Source organism: Coprinopsis cinerea (assembly GCF_000182895.1).
Source record: "Coprinopsis cinerea okayama7#130 chromosome 10 map unlocalized cont3.10, whole genome shotgun sequence".
Taxonomy (NCBI): Eukaryota; Fungi; Basidiomycota; class Agaricomycetes; order Agaricales; family Psathyrellaceae; genus Coprinopsis; species Coprinopsis cinerea.
In genome coordinates, this window is record NW_003307535.1 from 2,051,299 (window position 1) to 2,069,905 (window position 18,607).

The window sequence follows — 18,607 nt, forward strand, 5'->3', positions numbered from 1 at the left end:
AGGAAAGGTCGCAGTGTATCTCGACGACATCCTCATCTTCACGGCCACTCTCGACGAACATCGAGAAGTTACCCACGAGGTTCTCCGCCGTCTCAAGAAACACGACCTATACCTCCGCCCGGAGAAGTGCGAGTTTGAACGAGAGGAGATCGAGTATCTGGGCCTGGTTATCCGAGAGGGAGAAGTGTCTATGGACCCCGCCAAGGTTGAGGCCGTCCGCAACTGGCCTGTTCCCCGTAACCTCCGCGCCGTTCGTGGCTTCCTCGGTTTTGCCAATTTCTACCGTCGCTTCATCAAGGATTTTGCCACTGTCGCTCGCCCGCTCAACGACCTCACAAAGAAGAATGCTCCCTGGCAATGGAATGAACCTCAACAGCAAGCCTTCGATACCCTCCGCAACGCCTTCACCTCTGCACCTATCTTGACACTCTGGGATCCCGATCGCCCCACCCGTATCGAGGTTGATGCCTCCGGCTTTCGCCACTGGAGGAGCGCTCCTCCAGAAGCACGACGATGGACTCTGGCACCCCTGTCGCTTTCCGCTCCGCCTCCATGCAACCCGCTGAACGCAACTACGAGATTTACGATCGAGAGATGCTCGCCATCATCGAAGCTCTCAAGGACTGGCGCCACTTCCTTGAAGGACTCCCAGAGCCATTCGAGATCGTCACCGACCACTCCAACCTCGAGTACTGGCGATCAGCACAGGACCTTAGTCGACGACAAGCACGCTGGGCCCTCTACCTTTCCCGCTTCAAGTTCCTCCTCACCCACCGCCCCGGCAAGACTAATACCCAAGCCGACGCCCTATCCCGCCTCGACATCCATCAGGTCACCGACGCGGAGGACAACAAGCAACAGATCGTCCTTAAGCCCGAAATGTTCGCCAAGCTCGCCGCCTCTAGTATGATCGTCAACCCTCTTGAAGATCGCCTCCGTCAAAGCCAGTGCTCGGGAGTCGCAGGTGCTCGATGGTCTCGCCCAACTCCGGAAGACAGGTCCCCGCCGCCTCACTAACGGCCTTGCTGAATGGGAAGAGGAAAATGGATTGGTCTATTACAAGGGTCGCGTCTACGTTCCTCCGGATGACGAGCTCCGTCGCGATGTCCTCAAGCAATGTCACGACGATCCCACTTCTGGTCACCCCGGCGTCCACGGAACCCTTGAGTGTGTCGAACGACAGTACTGGTGGCCCACGATGCGTGCCTTTGTCAAGAAGTACGTAGAGGGATGCGACATCTGTGCCCGGAAGAAGCATGCCCAACACCCTCGCGCCTCGACTCAGCCGCTCGACGTTCCCGAAGGTCCTTGGGAATCTGTAGGAGTCGATCTCATCACACAGCTTCCAGAGGCCCATGGACACGACGCCATTATCGTTTTCACGGATCACTACAGCAAGGTTCTCCACGCCCTTCCCTGTACCTCTGACATCACCACTGAAGGCGTCGCCGACATCTACTATCGAGAAGTCTTCCGTCTACACGGCCTCCCACTCCGATTCATCAGTGATCGCGGTCCCCAGTTCGCCTCCAAGGTTATGCGCACCCTGCTCAAACGTCTCGGCATCGAGTCCAACCTCACGACGGCATATCATCCCCAAGCCAATGGACAGACTGAACGCGCTAATCAAGAAGTCGAGAAATATCTCCGACTCTACGTCAGTCGCCGTCAAGATGACTGGGATGAGCATCTTCCAATGGCTGAGTTCGTGATCAACTCCCGTGTCCACTCTGCTCACAATCGCTCCCCCTTCGAGGTCCTCTACGGCTACATTCCCCACTTCAACATCCCTATCGGTGTCGCGAAGAGCGAACACTAAACCAAACCAAAGACCAGAAGAGCGGAGCGGATGAGAGCAGAGAGCGAGATAAGAGCGATGAGCGACTAAAGGCAGATAAATGCTGAAGCGGTGTATTGACGAAGAGGTCAAGCTGAGGAAATACAGAGAAATCTACCTAGCTTATATACCTATTCTACAGTCTACATAGCCGCAATGAGTCAGGATGACGAGCAAATGGTGAAATGCAAAAGAACAATAAGAAGTCATGAGGCTGCGCGAAAGCTGCGCGAAGAATGAAGAAGACAGTGGCGGAGTAACGAGGCAGTGCAAGAATGGAAAGAACAATAAGATGTAGGGCAAAGGGCATAACGAGGCAGTGTTCCATGGGAGAAAGTGTCCGTGTCGAGAATAAAGGCAAGAATAAGAATAAAGAGGAAGTGATAAGGGCGATGAAAGCGATAAGATAAGATAGGGAAAAAATAGGGGCTCGTACCCGCTGTTCACGACATTACCCCCCTTCTAAGCCTCATCGTCCTCGATGATCCCTGGTAGGCGGCGTCCCAGCTCCCAGTCGAAGTCGGTAGGTGGTGTGTCGGTGAAGTTCTCGAGGGGTTGCCAGGGGAGGGAGGCGAAGACAGTGGCTGCAATGCAACGTGGTGCAGAAGGGTGACGCTGGTGGAAGTCTTTGACGACATCGGGGGCGTGTTCCAAGTTCTCCTCCGGTTCCCAAGTATCCTCCGTCGACCCGTAGCCCTTCCAACTGACCAGATATTCCAGCTTACGGTTCTTCCCTTGGCCCTTCCAGCGGCTGTCCAAGATGTCGTGAACCTCGTACTCGAGCTCTCCCTCCAGTTCAACAGGCTCAGGCGGAGGTGGCAGAATGCCGTTGACATCATTGCCTTTCCAGGGGGAGAGCTTGTCGATGTGGAACACTGAGATGAATGCGGGAGAGGGAAGGGGGGAGCTCAAGGCGGTAATCGAGGTCGCCGATGCGTTCGGTGATCTTGTAGGGGCCGAGTTGGAGGTCGCCAAGCTTCCGAGTAGGGACTTTGATCTGGATGTCCTTAGCGTTGAGCCAAACGTGGTCACCAACCTTGAACTGATGGGCTGTTTGTTTGCCGGATTTGTACAAGTCCTTCTGTTGTGCTTTCTCGAGACGTAAGGCGGCTTCGGCGTCCTTGCGTACCTCTTGCAGTTGTTGGATGCGCTCGTCGACAGGGCGAAGATCAGTGCATTTACCGACGGGAATGTTGAAGTGAGGGATGTAACCGTAGAGGACTTCGAAGGGGGATCGGTTGTGCGCGGAGTGGACTCGGGAGTTGATCACAAATTCGGCCATGGGAAGGTGCTTATCCCAGTCGTCTTGTCGGCGACTGACGTACAGGCGGAGGTACTTCTCGACTTCTTGGTTGGCCCGTTCTGTTTGTCCGTTAGCCTGAGGATGATAGGCGGTGGTCAGGTTGGATTCGATGCCGAGACGCCTGAGAAGGGTGCGCATGACTTTGGAGGCGAACTGGGAGGCCGCGGTCGCTGATGAACCGGAGTGGGAAGGCCGTGGAGGCGGAAGACTTCTCGGTAGTAGATGTCGGCGACTCCTTCGGTGGTGATGTCCGAGGTGCAGGGGAGGGCATGGAGAAGCTTGCTGTAGTGGTCGACGAAGACGATGATGGCATCATGTCCGTTGGCATCAGGAAGCTGGGTGATAAGGTCGACTCCAACGGTCTCCCAGGGGCCATCGGGTACCTCCAAGGGCTGAGTCGAGGCGCGGGGGTGCTGGGCGTGTTTCTTCCGGGCACAGATGTCGCAACCTTCCACATACTTCTTGACAAAGGCTCGCATGGTCGGCCACCAGTACTGTCGTTCAACTCGTTCGAGGGTTCCATGTACACCGGGATGTCCAGAGGTAGGATCGTCGTGGCACTGTTTGAGAACGTCGCGTCGGAGTTCGTCGTCTGGGGGAACGTAGACTCGACCCTTGTAGTAAACAAGGCCGTTATCCTCCTCCCATTCGGCGAGACCAGAGGTGAGACGACGGGGACCTGTCTTGCGGAGCAGGACCTGGGATTCTCGGGCACTGGCCTGTCGGATACGGTCCTCCAAGGGGTTGATGACCATGCTCGAGGCGGCGAGCTTGGCAAACAGCTCGGGTTTGAGTACCACCTGTTGTTTGTTGTCCTCGGCGTCGGAGACCTGGTGGACGTCGAGACGAGAGAGGGCGTCGGCTTGGGTGTTTGTCTTGCCAGGGCGGTGGGTGAGCGAGAACCGGAAGCGGGAGAGGTAGAGAGCCCAACGAGCCTGTCGACGGCTGAGGTCTTGTGCGGTGCGCCAGTATTCGAGGTTGGAATGGTCAGTGACAATCTCGAAGGGTTCAGGGAGTCCTTCCAGGAAGTGGCGCCAGTCCTTGAGAGCCTCGATAATGGCCAGCATCTCCCGGTCGTAGATTTCGTAGTTCCGTTCGGCGGGCTGCATGGAGGCGGATCGGAATGCAACGGGGTGCCAGAGGCCGTCATCCTGCTTCTGGAGAAGGGCTCCTCCAGTGGCAAAGCCGGAGGCGTCGACTTCAATGCGAGTGGGGCGGTCAGGATCCCAGAGCGTCAGAATGGGGGCGGACGTGAAGGCATTGCGGAGGGTGTCAAAGGCCTGCTGTTGAGGATCGTTCCATTGCCAGGGGATGTTCTTCTTGGTGAGGTCGTTGAGCGGTCGGGCGATGGTGGCGAAGTCCTTGATGAAACGGCGGTAGAAGTTGGCGAACCCGAGGAAACCACGAACGGCGCGGAGGTTGCGCGGGAACTGGCCAGTTGCGGACGGCTTCGACCTTGGCGGGGTCCATGCTGACTTCGCCCTCGCGGATGATCAGCCCGAGGTATTCGATCTCCTGACGTTCGAACTCGCACTTCTCTGGCCGGAGATACAGATCATGCTTCTTGAGGCGATGCAGGACTTCGTGTACAACTTGCCGGTGCTCGTCGAGTGTGGCCGTAAAGATGAGGATGTCGTCGAGATACACTGCAACCTTCCCTCCAGCAATGAGGTCGGAGAAGATACATCAGGAAAATGACGGGGGGGATGATTTTTGTAGTTGGCGTTTGATCACAGGTCACCTGACCGATAGGTTAGCACCAAGCTTTATCTGGTATCAACTATGTATGTCTTTGGAGACAATAACGTTGTAAAATGACCATGGTATGACATTTCAGAACAGCCTGACATCTGATGGTCAATTTAGATCTGACCACAGTCAGAATGACCAGCGCCGGTCGATCTTTACCGATTTGTTATCATCGTGGCTTCCGTGTGGTCAAAGTTTGCCAGACACCAATCAGAATGAGGACCACCGGCCGAGCTTTACCGAGTTGTTATCATCGTGTTTCCCTATGGTCCAGCGTTACCTGACACCAGTCTAAATCATGACCGTCGGTGGAGCTTTACCAGCATGTTATCACCGTGGTCTCGTGTGATCAAACTTTACCAGTCCTCCATCGGAAGGGTTCTTTGCGGTCGAGCATTGCCAACCCTCTGTCGGGAAGATTCGCTGTGTTCTGTGTTTGCCATTCGCCGGTCTGAATTACTTGCAGCATATCAGACTACTCACGTCCTGATTTGAAAAGACCACCGCGTCACATATGAAGGTCAGCTGGCAGGTCCCAGACAAAGTCTTACCGAGCTTGATGGCGAGAGCTAGCCATGACAGTCGTCCTCAGTATGTTAAGGCAAGGTCAGCCGTCAGTGTCACAATCCAGTCAGATTCGGGGTTTTCCCATGGCCCGGCGTGTGGCAGTAAACAAGTAATTCGAGACGAGACACGGAGATAGTGGCGCCGAGGGTACGAAAAAGAGAATTCAATGCTGCGAGTACCTACTATGTATGATGAGGGGTATACATAGAGATGACGTGAGGTGACCTTCATGGTCATGGTGGAGTCAGTGTGGCGACGACAAGATCTGCGAGTCACGCGTCAATAAACAGGAAACCTTATGAGATCTGAGGCTAAGGACCTACCAAGCGCGAGGCAAGGATGTGATTATCCAGAAAGCGCCGAAAGCCCCAAGGATAGCGATTCCGATTTGCTTGAGAATGTCGAAGAGAAAGAGAATGACTTTCAGCCTATAATCCTCGCAATTCGTGGCATGGTTGCTCGGTGCACAGGGATGAACGGATGCATGGCAATGTGTGTCAGGTCTGATGGATTCCAAACATCTCTCGGGCTGAGGGTGAATGCTGACCTCGCGCTGTAGGAGATGATCCACGATTAGAGAAGCGGACCGGGCGGAAAGTCGAATAACAGGCGCTTCTCCAGATGAATTGTCGGTGTCGTTCGCACTTGTTGAGATGTCCGATGAGATGTCGGCGTTGTCAGGTTCAGCTTTCACCGTGGTGGCTTTGGCGCGCCCAGTAGATCGAACGTTGACGTTCGCGGCGTGTCTTGGTCGAATCCCGCGCGCTGGGGCAGAAGCACTGGTTGGATCCGGAGGAGGAGGGCAAGGTCCCGGCTTTGGATGACCTTTCATCGGGTTGCGACAGGTGCGGCAATGCGGTGCCTGGCGAACAGAGATGCCGCGGATGGCACTGGGTGATCTCTTTGGACTCGTAAGGCCTGAGCGGGGGGAATTCCGAGTCATTCTGTTAAAAGGGACTGAAAGGCTGTGGGTATAAAGGCGGCCACGACTCCTAAACCAACGGACGAGCTGGTAGGTCTAAGTATTATAGACCAGTTTCGTGGGAGGTGCGCAGAGTCCCGCCCACCGTGGCCCGTGGCAACGGGGAGACTGCGGACTCGGAACTACTTGGCACGTTGGGATGTCGACTCGTCGGAGAGCCCAACTTCAACGTCAGCGTCGCCAGGGCCCAGATGTCGCTGCAGAACTTTTGCTGCGCAGGTTAATCGTGCCAGTCACGATCACCATGACTCCTGTGGCGACGGGGAGACTGCGGAAACCACGAAGGCCGCGTCGGCGGGATTGGCATTGAAGGTTAATTGAGCGACGGCAACTTGTCTCAACGAGTCGGAGTCGCCTGATGTCGCGGTCGCGGCGAAATTTGCTGCGCAGATTAATCGTGTCAGTCACCGGATCACTACTAAGTTTCCGGACGACGGTCACGGTGAATCGATTTAGAAAAGGTACTATAATTCGTAGTATAAATTGGAAACTTCAAACCATGCCAGTATACCGTACCGTCCGCCAAGTTTTCACCGCTCACCTACCCACCCCTATTCCTTTAACGGCCAATTTGAACAATGCAGACAGCAGTCATCGATCACTTCCCCAACCCCGAGTCTGTATCTTGCGAGGAGTCCCCCGCAAAAGAGACGCCCTCGCAGAACCTGGAATTAGGGACAACCACTACTGTTCAAGGACTCCTTGAACGAGATGAAGGTGTTCCTGAGTCTCGCTCGGAGCCACCCACCCGAACTAGTCGTATGTCGGTTTTAGAGTTTTCCTTAGCGACTGGAAGCTGACCGGATGATCGCGCTCTCAGCTGGAAAGCTTATTCAACCGGACTCTTCATCATCCAACCGTTTGGACCCTCCCCGAGCCGCTACTTCGATGACGCACGCGCATCCATTTACGAAGGTCGAGATAGAGGAAGTTTCTTCGAAGGGTGAGAGAGTCGAAGTTCGAACATCTATAATTCAAACAAGAGACATGCGGAAGATGTCCATCGAGGACCTGGTGCGGATCGCGACGAATCGAGGGAGAAGAATCTCGGAATTGGAAAAGAAAATCGCATGTCTGACCCAAAGGCTCGAGAAGTATCAACGCTTCTCAAGGAGCTTGGTGGACACAATGAAAGCCATGACGGAGGCGGCCGAAGACGGGGAGATGGACGTGCTTGAGGGTTGAGAGTCGGCCGAGGTTCAGATGCTGAATGATCGCCAATAGTACCTCCTTGTAACGATCCGGGAATTGAAAAATGTTCCGAGCTAACAGCTCTGCCAGTGGGACTAGTAAGGGCCATCGGGACGACTCGAGCGCGACTCGGATTCGTAATTGAGCGTTGCTTGGTCGGTGCGATGTGAATTTGTGATTATGTTGAGGGTTACATTTTCATCTTGCCCTCGAAGTTGAAAAGGATCGTGTTCGTGGTGCTGACTTTGGTGGTCAAACCGAAGAACTCGACAAGGCCCTTCTCCTCCGCCTTCTCGAGGTCCTCATGGTTCATCGTCACTTCGGAAGAGGACGTTCAAGTTGCCGTGGTGTTCTTTGAAGTCCTATCCAATCAATTTGGCATAATGAGCAACCGAGTAACATAATCCACTGACCTTAACCATTCCAGCATTCTTGACCACATCTTTCTTCCCATAAGGCTCATCCTTATCCTTGTCTTTCTCCTTGTCCTTCTTCTCCCCGGTGATCATGACCTCCAAATCGTCTTTGAATGTACGGGTCCACTTGTGAATCGGCAGCTCGGAAATCTCCACCGTGGTGTCGTTAATCTTGGTCGCAACACCCACGACGTCATATTTGCCCTTGCCGGGAGGTCGGACCTCGCCTTTGAACCCTCGCCACCAAGGGGTCATCGGTTCCAGCTCTTCCCCCTTCATCTTTCGACGGATATTGGCAACGATGTCGATAGGGTTGTAGGGAGGGATGTTGGTATCCAGCCTGGAACCTGTGTCAGAACCCCATGAGCGAAGAATGAAAACGACATTTCCCACCTGTTCCGATACCTTCAGCACCGTTAATCAGCACCATGGGCACGGTCGGCATGTGCCACTCTGGCTCGATGGGCACGTCATCGTCCTTAAGGTAGTTGAGAAGTGGGTCATCGAAGGGATGATAGACGGTACGTGTAATGCTTTTGGCGTTTGTGAAGATGTAACGCGGGACAGCATGACCCTTTCCACCAACCTCACGCGTACCAGACTGGGCGAGAGAAGGGCCAAGTTGTTCGAGCCAACAAAGTCCTGCGCAAGGTTGATGATGGTAGCTGCTAAACTGGCTTCACCGTGGTGGTAGGCAGCGTGTTCGGAGATGTAACCACTGGCAACAAGTTGAGCGACCTGTAATCAGTGTAAGTGGTATTTACTTGGAACTACGGGCGAAAATCTCTACCTTGATTTCCTTCTTCAGCTTACGCTTGAAGCAACCCCAGATAACCTTACGTTGACCGGGCTTCAAACCATAAGCAATGGACGGAATAGAACGAACGTTGTTCGCCATCGAGAAAAGAATCAATTCCTTGTTGATAAATTCGGAGTAGGGGATCTCTTCCAGGCGATGGTCGAGGAAGGTTCCAGGCTGCGAAATTCTCAGCCAAGGTTCAATGTAATTATTTTCCATTAATTACCTTGTATTGGCGCAACCACTCCTTCCGCTCGTCCGCCTTCTTCTTGCTGAACGCCAGGTCGATGTTCACGGTCCCCTTCTTGCGTCGGTGCAAATGGAATCGTTTCTCCATTTTACTGAAGTACTCTCGCGCGCCCTTATCCTCGCTGAAACCCTTTTGATTCACAGTGAGGTTCGACTAGCAGAATCGCGATGAAAAAGACATACCTTGTAGTACTTGGATTCCCACTTTCTGGCATCTGGCGTCTCCTCCAACCACTGCTCATATTCAGGGATGGTGAAGAAATCTTTGACTTTGTTGCCTTTCTTGACCTGGGGGAGGGTGAACGGGGGCCAGAATGAGGGTGAACGAAAGGACATACCCTGACAGTGGTGTGACGAACTCGACGAGGAAGTCAGGGATTTTCAATAAAGAGGGATAGAGGTGGTCCAAGAAGTTGATAATAAGACCTTTGATATGAGAACCGTCATGATCCTGGGAGATGGTCAGCGTATGCAGGGTACATCGAGGGAATATTACGAATACCTGATCAGTCATAATCATCACTCTCCCATACCGGAGACTGGAAGTGTTCGTGTAGTCTTTGTTGTGTTGTAGGCCCATGATCTTCTTGATATTCTGGATTTCTTCGTTCTTCATGACCTGGTCATGGCAGGCTTCTCGTACATTGAGTAGCTTTCCGCGGAGTGGGAAGACACCGAAATTGTCTCGACCAACCACTCCCAGACCAGCGATAGCCAACGCTTTGGCGGAGTCACCTTCTGTTAGGATCAATGTGCAGTCCTGCGCATGGCGTGTACCGGCATTGTTCGCATCGGAAAGTTTGGCGAGACCGAGTAACCTGTGATACGAGTAAGTCTGACCCAATACTTTATGGCGGGGATACCCACCTGCTACGCTTGGTTCCGTCCGCCCTCTTCATTTGCTGATCGGCCTTGAACTTGGCCCAATTCAGCACATTGTCGACGATGCCCGAATGGGCGACTAGAGCCGAACTCAGTACTGCGATAGCTTTCAAATTTGACACTACGTACCTTTCTTAATGAACTCGTCGGAGATGGTGGGTTTCGACCCAAATTTCGATGAGGGTAGTGTCAGAAGCTCCTTCGTTTGACTGTCGAAGGTGGGGTTCACAATGAGAGATTGACGAACAGCCACATATAGTTCCTAATCTAGGCAGGCTTGACTGTTGCCCCCTTGTTCTTCTTCGAAATCGAGGTAACGAGTGCTTTGGAGATTTGGTCCGCAATGTAGTTGACGTGAGTACCACCCTTGCTTGTGGCAATGGAATTGGCGAAGGAGACATGTTGGAAGGTGCCCTCCGTGGAAAGGGTATATGCAATCTCCCAGCGGTCAGATATTTGTTCATGGATCACGGTTTGCTTCGGTTGGGCAGCTCCTCCCGACTTCTCAGCAGCAGCTTCTTCAGGCGCTCATCGTTGAGGAGAACCTTCACGTCTTTGACCGTGTCCGCCATATCGAAAACGCGTCGTTTCAGCAGGTTGACCGTGTCTTCGTTGATGGAATTCATGCCAAAGCGCTTCAAGTCTGGGCGGAATGTAATGCGCGTGTATTCCTCCCCTCGAGTGTTCTTGGTGATCTTCGCCTTTCCGCATTTCGACATATTGTCCGTCCATGTCTGCTTGTACTTCTGGGAGGTGTTCTTGTCGGCAGTTTCGACCGTGAATTCCAGTGAGTAGATGTTGGCAAGCTTGGCGCCATAACCGTTACGGCCTCCAGTCAACTTCTTCTCGTCGTCGTCGTAGTTGGTAGATGTGAGAAGGTGACCAAAGATCATCTCCGGGATGTACATCTTTTCCTTCGAGTGAATTTCAATCGGGATGCCGCGGCCATTGTTATAGACTGAGATTGTGCCTTCCTCTACGTCGATAGTGATCTTTAGCGTGTCCATGGACGGGTCATTGATCTAAAAACGCGTCAATACAGAAGATGCAAGGCAATGGAAAGTCCTGAACCTTGTTGTCGGCAGCGTTCACGAGAATTTCGTCCACAATCTTGAAGAAACCAGGGACATATTTGACTTCCCTGTGGACCATCCGTATGGTCTCCGAATCATACGTCCACATTGGCGTGGATATAATCTCGATGTTTCCAATGTACGAGTCAGGTCGCTTGAGGATATGTTCCAGTTGCGTGAGCTAATCGAGGCGAAGTTAGCCAGCGCGCCAATGAGTACATTATGAACATGCCTTCTGGTACATTTCCGACGTCGATTTCTTCTTATTCTGCCCAACGGGCTCGTCCGGTTCTTCCTGCCGCCTTGCGGCAGACGTCGGTTCATCCGTGTCCATGCCACTGTCCTCGTCGTCGTCGGAAAGTCGGACGACGCCCTTATCATCGAGGCGCGCGTGACTGCGCGAGTTGCTGGCACTGTCCGTTCAACAATTTCCGTTGAATGTTAACAATAACCTTGTATATGCCTGAATTTACATCATAAAGTAATACATTAAAGTCAAACGATCGCGAAAAGAGTCAAGAGGGAAGAAAACGGAAGAAGTTGACGCTAGCGCCTTGACGCCCGATTCACGCTTTGTCGAGAGTCGCGGTTGTGAAGCCGGCGGCGAACGTCGGTCAGCACCGTCATGAGGTGGTCCGAAAAGGCGGTTTCACGTTCGTAGTTTGCTTTCAAGGTCTCTGTTTTCTCCTGCAAGCGGGATATTCTGGCGTTTAATGACGTGACTTGGGCTTTGAGCTCTTCAACCTCGGTCAATCGCTCTTGCAAAGCAAGGCGAAGATCTTCAACTTCGTCCTCGAGGTTGGCAGGGTGCGGAGAGGCATGGAGCGAGGTTGAAGTGTTGTCATTGTCGTGGCCACCAGACTCAGGGGAATGCTCTGTGTGCTCATAGAGTTGAGGAATGGGATCTGTAAGTGCATATAAATCAGTGGAAGACATTTAACTTCAAGGGAGACTCGAGTCGTCACGACGGACGATCGCATACCATTCCAGCTAAAATCGTATGCGGAGTCGAGACAGAGATTGAGCGACATGCTTGTGAGATCCGACGTTGGGTGATATCAAGAGGATGTTCGGAAGTCGACAGGTGTGTTAACAGTACCGCTAGATGAAGGATGGACAGTGGCTTTATACATTAGCACAACCCCCACGGTGAGAATGATTGAGGTGCTGCGCTGCACCGACTCGGAAGTACGGTGCTGCGGGCGCCTCTTACTGTGACGACGCCACGCTACCCCTCATCCGGGTGTCGAGCACCCTAGCGCGGTGTTGAAGCGTTGCCAAGCCAATCGCTTCCTATAGCACTGTTTGCCTGCTGGGCATCTGAAATGTCCCTAACCTACTCCCAAACGACTAGGGCAGCTTGCTTGCCAAGCGACTAGCTTCAGGTTGGGTGCTTGCCAGCCTGTGGAACACGTTAAAACCTGTTCAGAAACTCGTGGCGGGTTGTGAACTTCACTCACCACCGACGGTCCAGGTGACGGTTGTCACTGGCAATTACCTTAGCGACTGGGCGTTAAGTTGCCGGCAGCCCACATCATTAACGGTTCCCCCTCTCCGACACGCCTCAGGCTCTCCTCCCCTCGGACCGGACAGGATCCCTGCCAGACTCTTAATCCTGAGTAGGTTTTGTCGCGCATGCAGGTTGAAATCAGGCCATCATAGACTGTGGCATCGTAGAGTTAGTAGATATCGTATATATAGCAATGGACCTCTATGGGAGACGCGAGCGTTTGGTGCTTCTCTGAGGTAGTAGGCGACCTTTGCGTGGAACGAGTCGTCGAATCGTCGCTGGGGCCATCACCCGGACGAGTGGCCAACACTAGAGAATGATCAATCGTCGTCTTCCCCTTCCTCGCAAAAACGACCTTCCAGCTCATCCGAGTCCGATTCTTGATCATACCCTTCCCAAACCATGTCGTCTGCACCCAATCTCTCGCAAGCCTGATCTTCTGCCTCTTCTGTCGCTGCTTCTCCGTCCTTCTCTTCTGCGTCGAGGGGAGTCATTCGGCTCGGTCGTATACTGGGGCACGCTTCATGTCCGTGGGATTCGTTGCTTGAATTCAGGCCATCCCGGGAGGTGGATTCTTCTCTAAGTTGGATGTTCGTCTGTTTTCGTCGCGAATGATGCGAATACCGATGACCAATGCCGTACCCCCATCGAAATCTCATGTACATATCCCTATCAGCAAAGCTTGAAAATGGGTCAGGTCAGGGCAACGCGTCTACAAATAAAGAAGCTCCGTACCGGTTAACAACATATGAAGGGTAATCCTGGGAGTCTTTCGCAATCATGGATATGTCTTCGGCATTTGACACATGGCCAATGCTGATTCGAGGAAGAATGTGGCAAGCTCGAATAACGTCTTCCGGGTTTACGAATCCAAAGGCATCTGGATCAGTCAAAGGGGGGAAACTAAGTTCGTCTAAGCCGCCGTTGTGATCGAGATCTGCTCCATTCCAAGAATACCACCGAACAAAGAGGAAATCGAGCCTCTCTGGTTTGAAGTCCATATTTCCACCCCCAACGAACTGAACCTGCGCATGGAGTATCATCAAGACCCTAGCGTACAGGTAGGGATGTTGGTCAGGCTCCCCTTCTAGCCAGGCTGGATTAAGCAGCATCACATCTGCCTTATGGGTGCTCGGACGTACGATGTCTTCGTCCTGTCGCACATCATACGTTGTATATCGGAACCGGATAATCTTGTGGACATGAAGGCGGTAGTTCTGGATGACGACATACGACCAATCGTCCAAGTCGGAGGGGTCAAGCGGAGAGGTGAGTCCTGCCTTCACTCGACGCTCCCGAAGCGCGGTTTTGATGCGAGGGAGCAGATGACGTTGGAGTTTGGGAAGGAAGTCCTGCGGGGATGTGAGAACGAAGTCGAAAAGGAAAAGGAAGGATTAATACATACCTGTAGCGCTGGGTCCAACAGATTCGCTTCATTCTGGACGTAATTGGACAGGGGCTCGTAAGAGTTTTTGGCCTGGGAGAGACGGTATCGCCACGAAGTGTTCCGTTGACTGGGCTCATTCCGTGCGCTTCTCATCTTGCGCCTGATCTTGCGTATGTTTGCCCTTCTTCTTTCGATCCTGGCTAGTTGAGCTCGATAAGCCCTTTTGTCGGTGCGGAGATACCATGACTTCGGAAGCTTGTGTTCAAGCTCTCCCTGTGGTATGACTAGTAAACACCAATGCTATATTCTCGATGAGAGAAGAAAACATACTCGCTCAGACGTATACGAATCTGTCGTCCCAAAACGCCGGATTGTTTCGACATAGTCACATAAAGCGTGATACTTGTAGGTATTGAGGTTTAACGTCTTCCGCAGTCGTCCTTTGGAATCCGGTGCTGGAACGCTGGTATTGCTTTCCACGTAAGAGGGATCGGTAGCTGGAGGGTCCTGTGCCGGACTATGGCGCAGATGTACAGGAGCGCTGACATTACTTTGCACGCTAGGAGCGGGAGGAGGGTTCTGTGAAGGTCTCGGAAGTCGCTCGCGGACGCTAGCCGGTGTCTCGTTGGCGGATACGGCAGAAAACGAGCCAGGCATTGGGATTTGGGGTGGATCGACATGGTGGGTGCCAGTTGGCTGCTGCAGCTGTGACGGCTGGTGTGTTTTTGTAGACTTGGCGATTCGTTTGAGGCGAGCTGCGTGCTCTTTCGATGTTTCTCGCGTATCGTAAGCTGAACAGGTTTCCTGCACGAAGATCCGAAACTGACTCGTCAGTGCATCCGTGGCTTTGGTCAAGAGATCCAACGTTTCGTCCGTGTGCATCCTAAGCTTCGCGAGCGCATGCCATTCCGCACAAAGGAACAACAGACGGCAAACGACCTTGTCGTGTTTCTTAGGAAGTAGGCCTTGAAATGCGGGAATGGCACACTGGACGCTGAGGTAAGCCAGTGGGAGGTGTGGATGCAGCAGGTATGCAACCTACCTGGAGTAAGTTTTCGTAATCGCGTGCGCCCAGGCGTTTCATTTCGGACATATTGGACGTGAATTTGCGGATGGTATCAATACCGAAAGGACTCATTAGACGATACCTGAGGATGAGTAGATGAGTGAACCATAGCATCCACGACCTTAGCAATGGAACCCTGACCTTCGATCCAGTTCATTCACTAACGAACGTTTAGATATTCGGTCCTCAGCTTCGAGTATCCGGATGAGGTGGGTAAAAAGCGTCCTCCAGACACCGAGTTCAAACTCGTGCATTAGATCGACTACAAGGGCCTTGAAGATGTCGAATTGAACAGAATCTGTGACCTTGGAGAACGCATTCTAAATGAAGCGTTGGGAGTCAGAGAAGACGGAATATCCACCAAGAAAAACGAAGGCACCTTGACTGGGACCATGGAGTTGGATTTCAGTTCCTCATCAACAACTCTGCTGTTAACGGCATAACCCTGATCAAATATTTTCTCTCTTGCTGCTTTGACCTTTTCTCGACGCTCCGCGGTGTCCACGCGCGGGTTTTCTGAACGAAGGGACTTGTCCTCCCCCGTTCCAGCTTGGTTCATATCGCTTTTGGGGACGAGACATCGGGGGCAGGGATACGTGCCCAGGCTGCGGATGGTTGCGATCAAGGCTCTAGGGATGTGTCAACGTCTTGGATAGCGCACTGGGGTGGTGAAGCTCACTTCTCTAGGTAATCCGCTGAATATGTGAAAATGCGAGGGAAAAATAAACGTGTCACGCCGTCGACACATGAGACCCTGATCCCATGCCGCATTGCCCCAAGAAGGTCGTCGTCGAGAAGCAAGCGCCACTGCTCGTGAAAAATTTCTCGGTTGCAATGTGTGATAAGGTCTGCAGATGGACTTTTGCCCCCGGTGTGAGCGCGATACCAATCCTTAAAGGAATCGGGGAGCTGGGTAAAGGGTCAGCCAACCGATCTCACACTTGGGAAGTCAAAACACTCACAGGTTCAAAATACGCGATATGATTACAAAGGTTTGTTGAGGGTTTGCCACGCCGGTATTTGGAATCGTTTCCGAAGAACATATAACAAGGCCAGAGTTTGGCTGTGCCAAAGTTGGCCAAAAGGGTAGCGTCCGTCCAAAACATAAGAGCCAGGACAACTCGCTCCAAGCCAGGATCCTCCTCCCCTAGATCCAGCTGTTGGACCTCGGCGTCGACCTTGAGAAATTCGTCCGAGCTGTAGAGTTCCCCATGGACTCGAATGGGATCGAAATCGGAATCTGGTTGCCAGAAAAGCTTGTATGGGGTGTAATGACGATAGTAGTGCTCCTGAGGGTCTTGCAACTTCTCTTTAATCACAGACAGTATCGTCCTATGGTGGAGAACGCCAGCGTCGAAGTTGGCTTTGGATGAACCTCGACCTTGAGTGGGAAATGGAACTTCGATAGTGATCTTCGACTCGACCCAGTCACAATTGGTATCGTCAACCCAATCATTTTCATCTGGAACTCCCTCGTCGAGGCCAATAGTTTTGGCGTGGGGAAGCAGTCGATGTAGTTTGGCCCAATTGGTGGCACGTATATCCGCGGGCACAAATTCCGGATCCCCCACGACTTTCGTCAAAGCGTCGAATCTGGCCAGCGAATTGGTGCTAGACTGGCCTCCCCAGAACCATTCTGAGAGTTCGAACGAACTCCGATTGGGGTATGGATGATAGGAGTCAGCCGTCCCCTGGTGAGGTGCATCGTCGTGCGTGACTTCGTCGAGAGCAGGGTCTAAGGGCCCATCTCCTAGCTCCTGGATGTCGAGGAAGGAGTCGGGGTCGTGCTTTGGGAGGCCTAGCCCAAAGAACTCCCTGTATAGTCCGAATTTGTTGGACGATGTCCGGTGAACCTGTGACTGTTCTACCCAAGCGGATGTCCGTGCTGTTGGCAAATAGTACTTAGAGGATGTAACAAAGACGGATTATAAACTCACCGGTTGGCGCAGCTGACTGTTCTGGAGGAACATGGGCTTGAGGAGGGACCGGTGCGGGAGGTTCTGGGGATGTTTCTCGATGTTGTGCGGCTACAGTGCGAAGCCTTCCTGACCGCCTTGGAGCATTAGCTGCGACATTGTTCCCAATGTCCATGGGGCAGCTTTCATCCTAGTCATTAAATTGCACGTTCGACTTCTCGGAAGGTTATCATGAGGCCAATGAAACTTACAATGGATCTACCGGGGTCTATACCGAGAATTGGGGCTGCAACTTCGTAGGTAGTTGAGTCTCCAGTCGGTGCTGCATTTGTATTAGGCTCGTTCGCCTGTTCATGTGGAGCAAAAGTAGTATTAGTCGATCGTGATTCGTGAATTGGTCCAGTCCAGAGAAAACGGAGCTTACAGTGGTCTGTGGAGATGGGTAATCGACCGTGACTGACTCTCGTTCTGTTGGACGTTCACTTGAAGGAGAACCGTAGTGCCGGTTGGTCCATTCAATTTCGGATGACTCGGTCACCGATATCGAAGTTCCTTGGGTTGTTTTTGCGGTCACTTCCCCTGCAGAAGTGCGTGGACGCTTCACCCGTCGTTCCCAGTACCGCTTAGCGTCGGAAAGCACCTCTTTGAGACCTCGTTTTGTGGCCTTGCATCGGGACCGCTGGTGACTAAACAGAGCCCCTGCATTTGCAAAGGGTCTTCCACAATCATTACACTGGTTTGAGCTATCCATGGTTATAGTGGAAGGTTGCGTAAGTTTCTGAACGTTTTGAACTTGACCAGTGAGTTCGGCGGCTCCAAGTTCGACGGAATGGGTGACCCTGGGTGTGGTAGTATGGTAGTAGGCGGCAGGCTTCCGAGGAGCGAGCCTTGTCACGGTCGCGACGACGGTCGCTGGCGGCTGGGAAATGATGGACAGCGGATGCACCGGCCCGCGGAGCATGTTCCCGGGCCTGGCAGCCACCAGTGACGGGCGCTTACTTTTAAGGAGTAGTAGGACCAGCATACGTCAATTAACCGGGAGTAGGGCCAGCAAGTGGCAAAGCCCGGTACTTCGATGGGCATATCGTTGATGTTGAAGTTGGAGCTACATATCCTCGCAACTTACCTCCTCGATGGCCTTTGAATCCTCCAAACCCGCCTACATGGAACGCGTCGAAGTTCAGCTTCGATCGGCGCAATTGTGTACTATTTCTTCTGTAGTCAGAGAGAGTGCGGCCATCGTCGAGGTGTTTGCCAGCGAAGGCTCTGAGGCGCTGCTGATCGGGAGGGATCCCCTCCAAGATGTCTTGGATCTTGGCTTTCACGTTCAGAAGACTCGACCTCAAGGGTAACGGTCTTGCCGGTCAAGGTCTTGACGAAAATCTGCATATCACATCGGAGACCAGGGATCGGAAGAGGTTGAGGGTGGATTCCTTCCCGAATTGCACGATGGAGCTGCGTCATTTGGAGTGTGGAAGAGAAGGAACATCACCCATTCCTCGTTTGATCGTCAAGCTGGTGATGGTCTTGCCGGTGAAGGTGTTGCCGAAAATCTGTATACCACCTCGGAGACGAAGGACGAGGGTGGACTCCGATTCTCGAATTGCACGACCATTTCGATGGAGCCTCGGACTCACTGAGCAAACTTCTTGAAGGTGTCTCACATGGGCTACTCGAAGT

At 52.8% G+C, this 18,607-nt stretch overlaps 3 protein-coding genes across 3 annotated transcripts; 1 reads left to right on the top strand and 2 right to left on the bottom strand.

Annotated features, from left to right (window-relative positions):
* Nucleotides 1–7,016: 7,016 nt before the first annotated feature.
* On the top strand, nucleotides 7,017–7,623 carry CC1G_12207 (hypothetical protein; the record flags this gene model as incomplete). Its single annotated transcript, XM_001834466.2, has 2 exons — nucleotides 7,017–7,197; nucleotides 7,259–7,623. The coding sequence occupies 2 exons, from the start codon at nucleotides 7,017–7,019 to the stop codon at nucleotides 7,621–7,623; spliced, it is 546 nt and encodes a 181-aa protein (XP_001834518.2).
* Nucleotides 7,624–7,931: 308 nt separating this feature from the next.
* On the bottom strand, nucleotides 7,932–12,079 carry CC1G_12208 (DNA topoisomerase II; the record flags this gene model as incomplete). The annotated part of the gene is made up of 17 exons (XM_001834467.2): nucleotides 7,932–7,991; nucleotides 8,043–8,392; nucleotides 8,439–8,523; nucleotides 8,643–8,763; nucleotides 8,810–9,021; nucleotides 9,071–9,223; nucleotides 9,277–9,381; nucleotides 9,428–9,544; nucleotides 9,596–9,911; nucleotides 9,961–10,054; nucleotides 10,105–10,184; nucleotides 10,447–10,997; nucleotides 11,047–11,229; nucleotides 11,326–11,455; nucleotides 11,501–11,511; nucleotides 11,670–11,953; nucleotides 12,031–12,079. 17 exons carry the CDS (start codon nucleotides 12,077–12,079, stop codon nucleotides 7,932–7,934), a joined length of 2,901 nt encoding a protein of 966 aa, XP_001834519.2.
* Nucleotides 12,080–12,398: 319 nt separating this feature from the next.
* Nucleotides 12,399–18,316, bottom strand: CC1G_15352 (ubiquitin and ribosomal protein S27a; the record flags this gene model as incomplete). Its single annotated transcript, XM_002910399.1, has 17 exons — nucleotides 12,399–12,450; nucleotides 12,547–12,663; nucleotides 12,949–13,227; nucleotides 13,294–13,583; nucleotides 13,701–13,910; nucleotides 13,964–14,218; nucleotides 14,276–14,749; nucleotides 14,988–15,093; nucleotides 15,177–15,331; nucleotides 15,391–15,640; nucleotides 15,691–15,920; nucleotides 15,974–16,896; nucleotides 16,949–17,056; nucleotides 17,202–17,274; nucleotides 17,352–17,925; nucleotides 18,054–18,086; nucleotides 18,264–18,316. The coding sequence occupies 17 exons, from the start codon at nucleotides 18,314–18,316 to the stop codon at nucleotides 12,399–12,401; spliced, it is 4,182 nt and encodes a 1,393-aa protein (XP_002910445.1).
* Nucleotides 18,317–18,607: the final 291 nt, after the last annotated feature.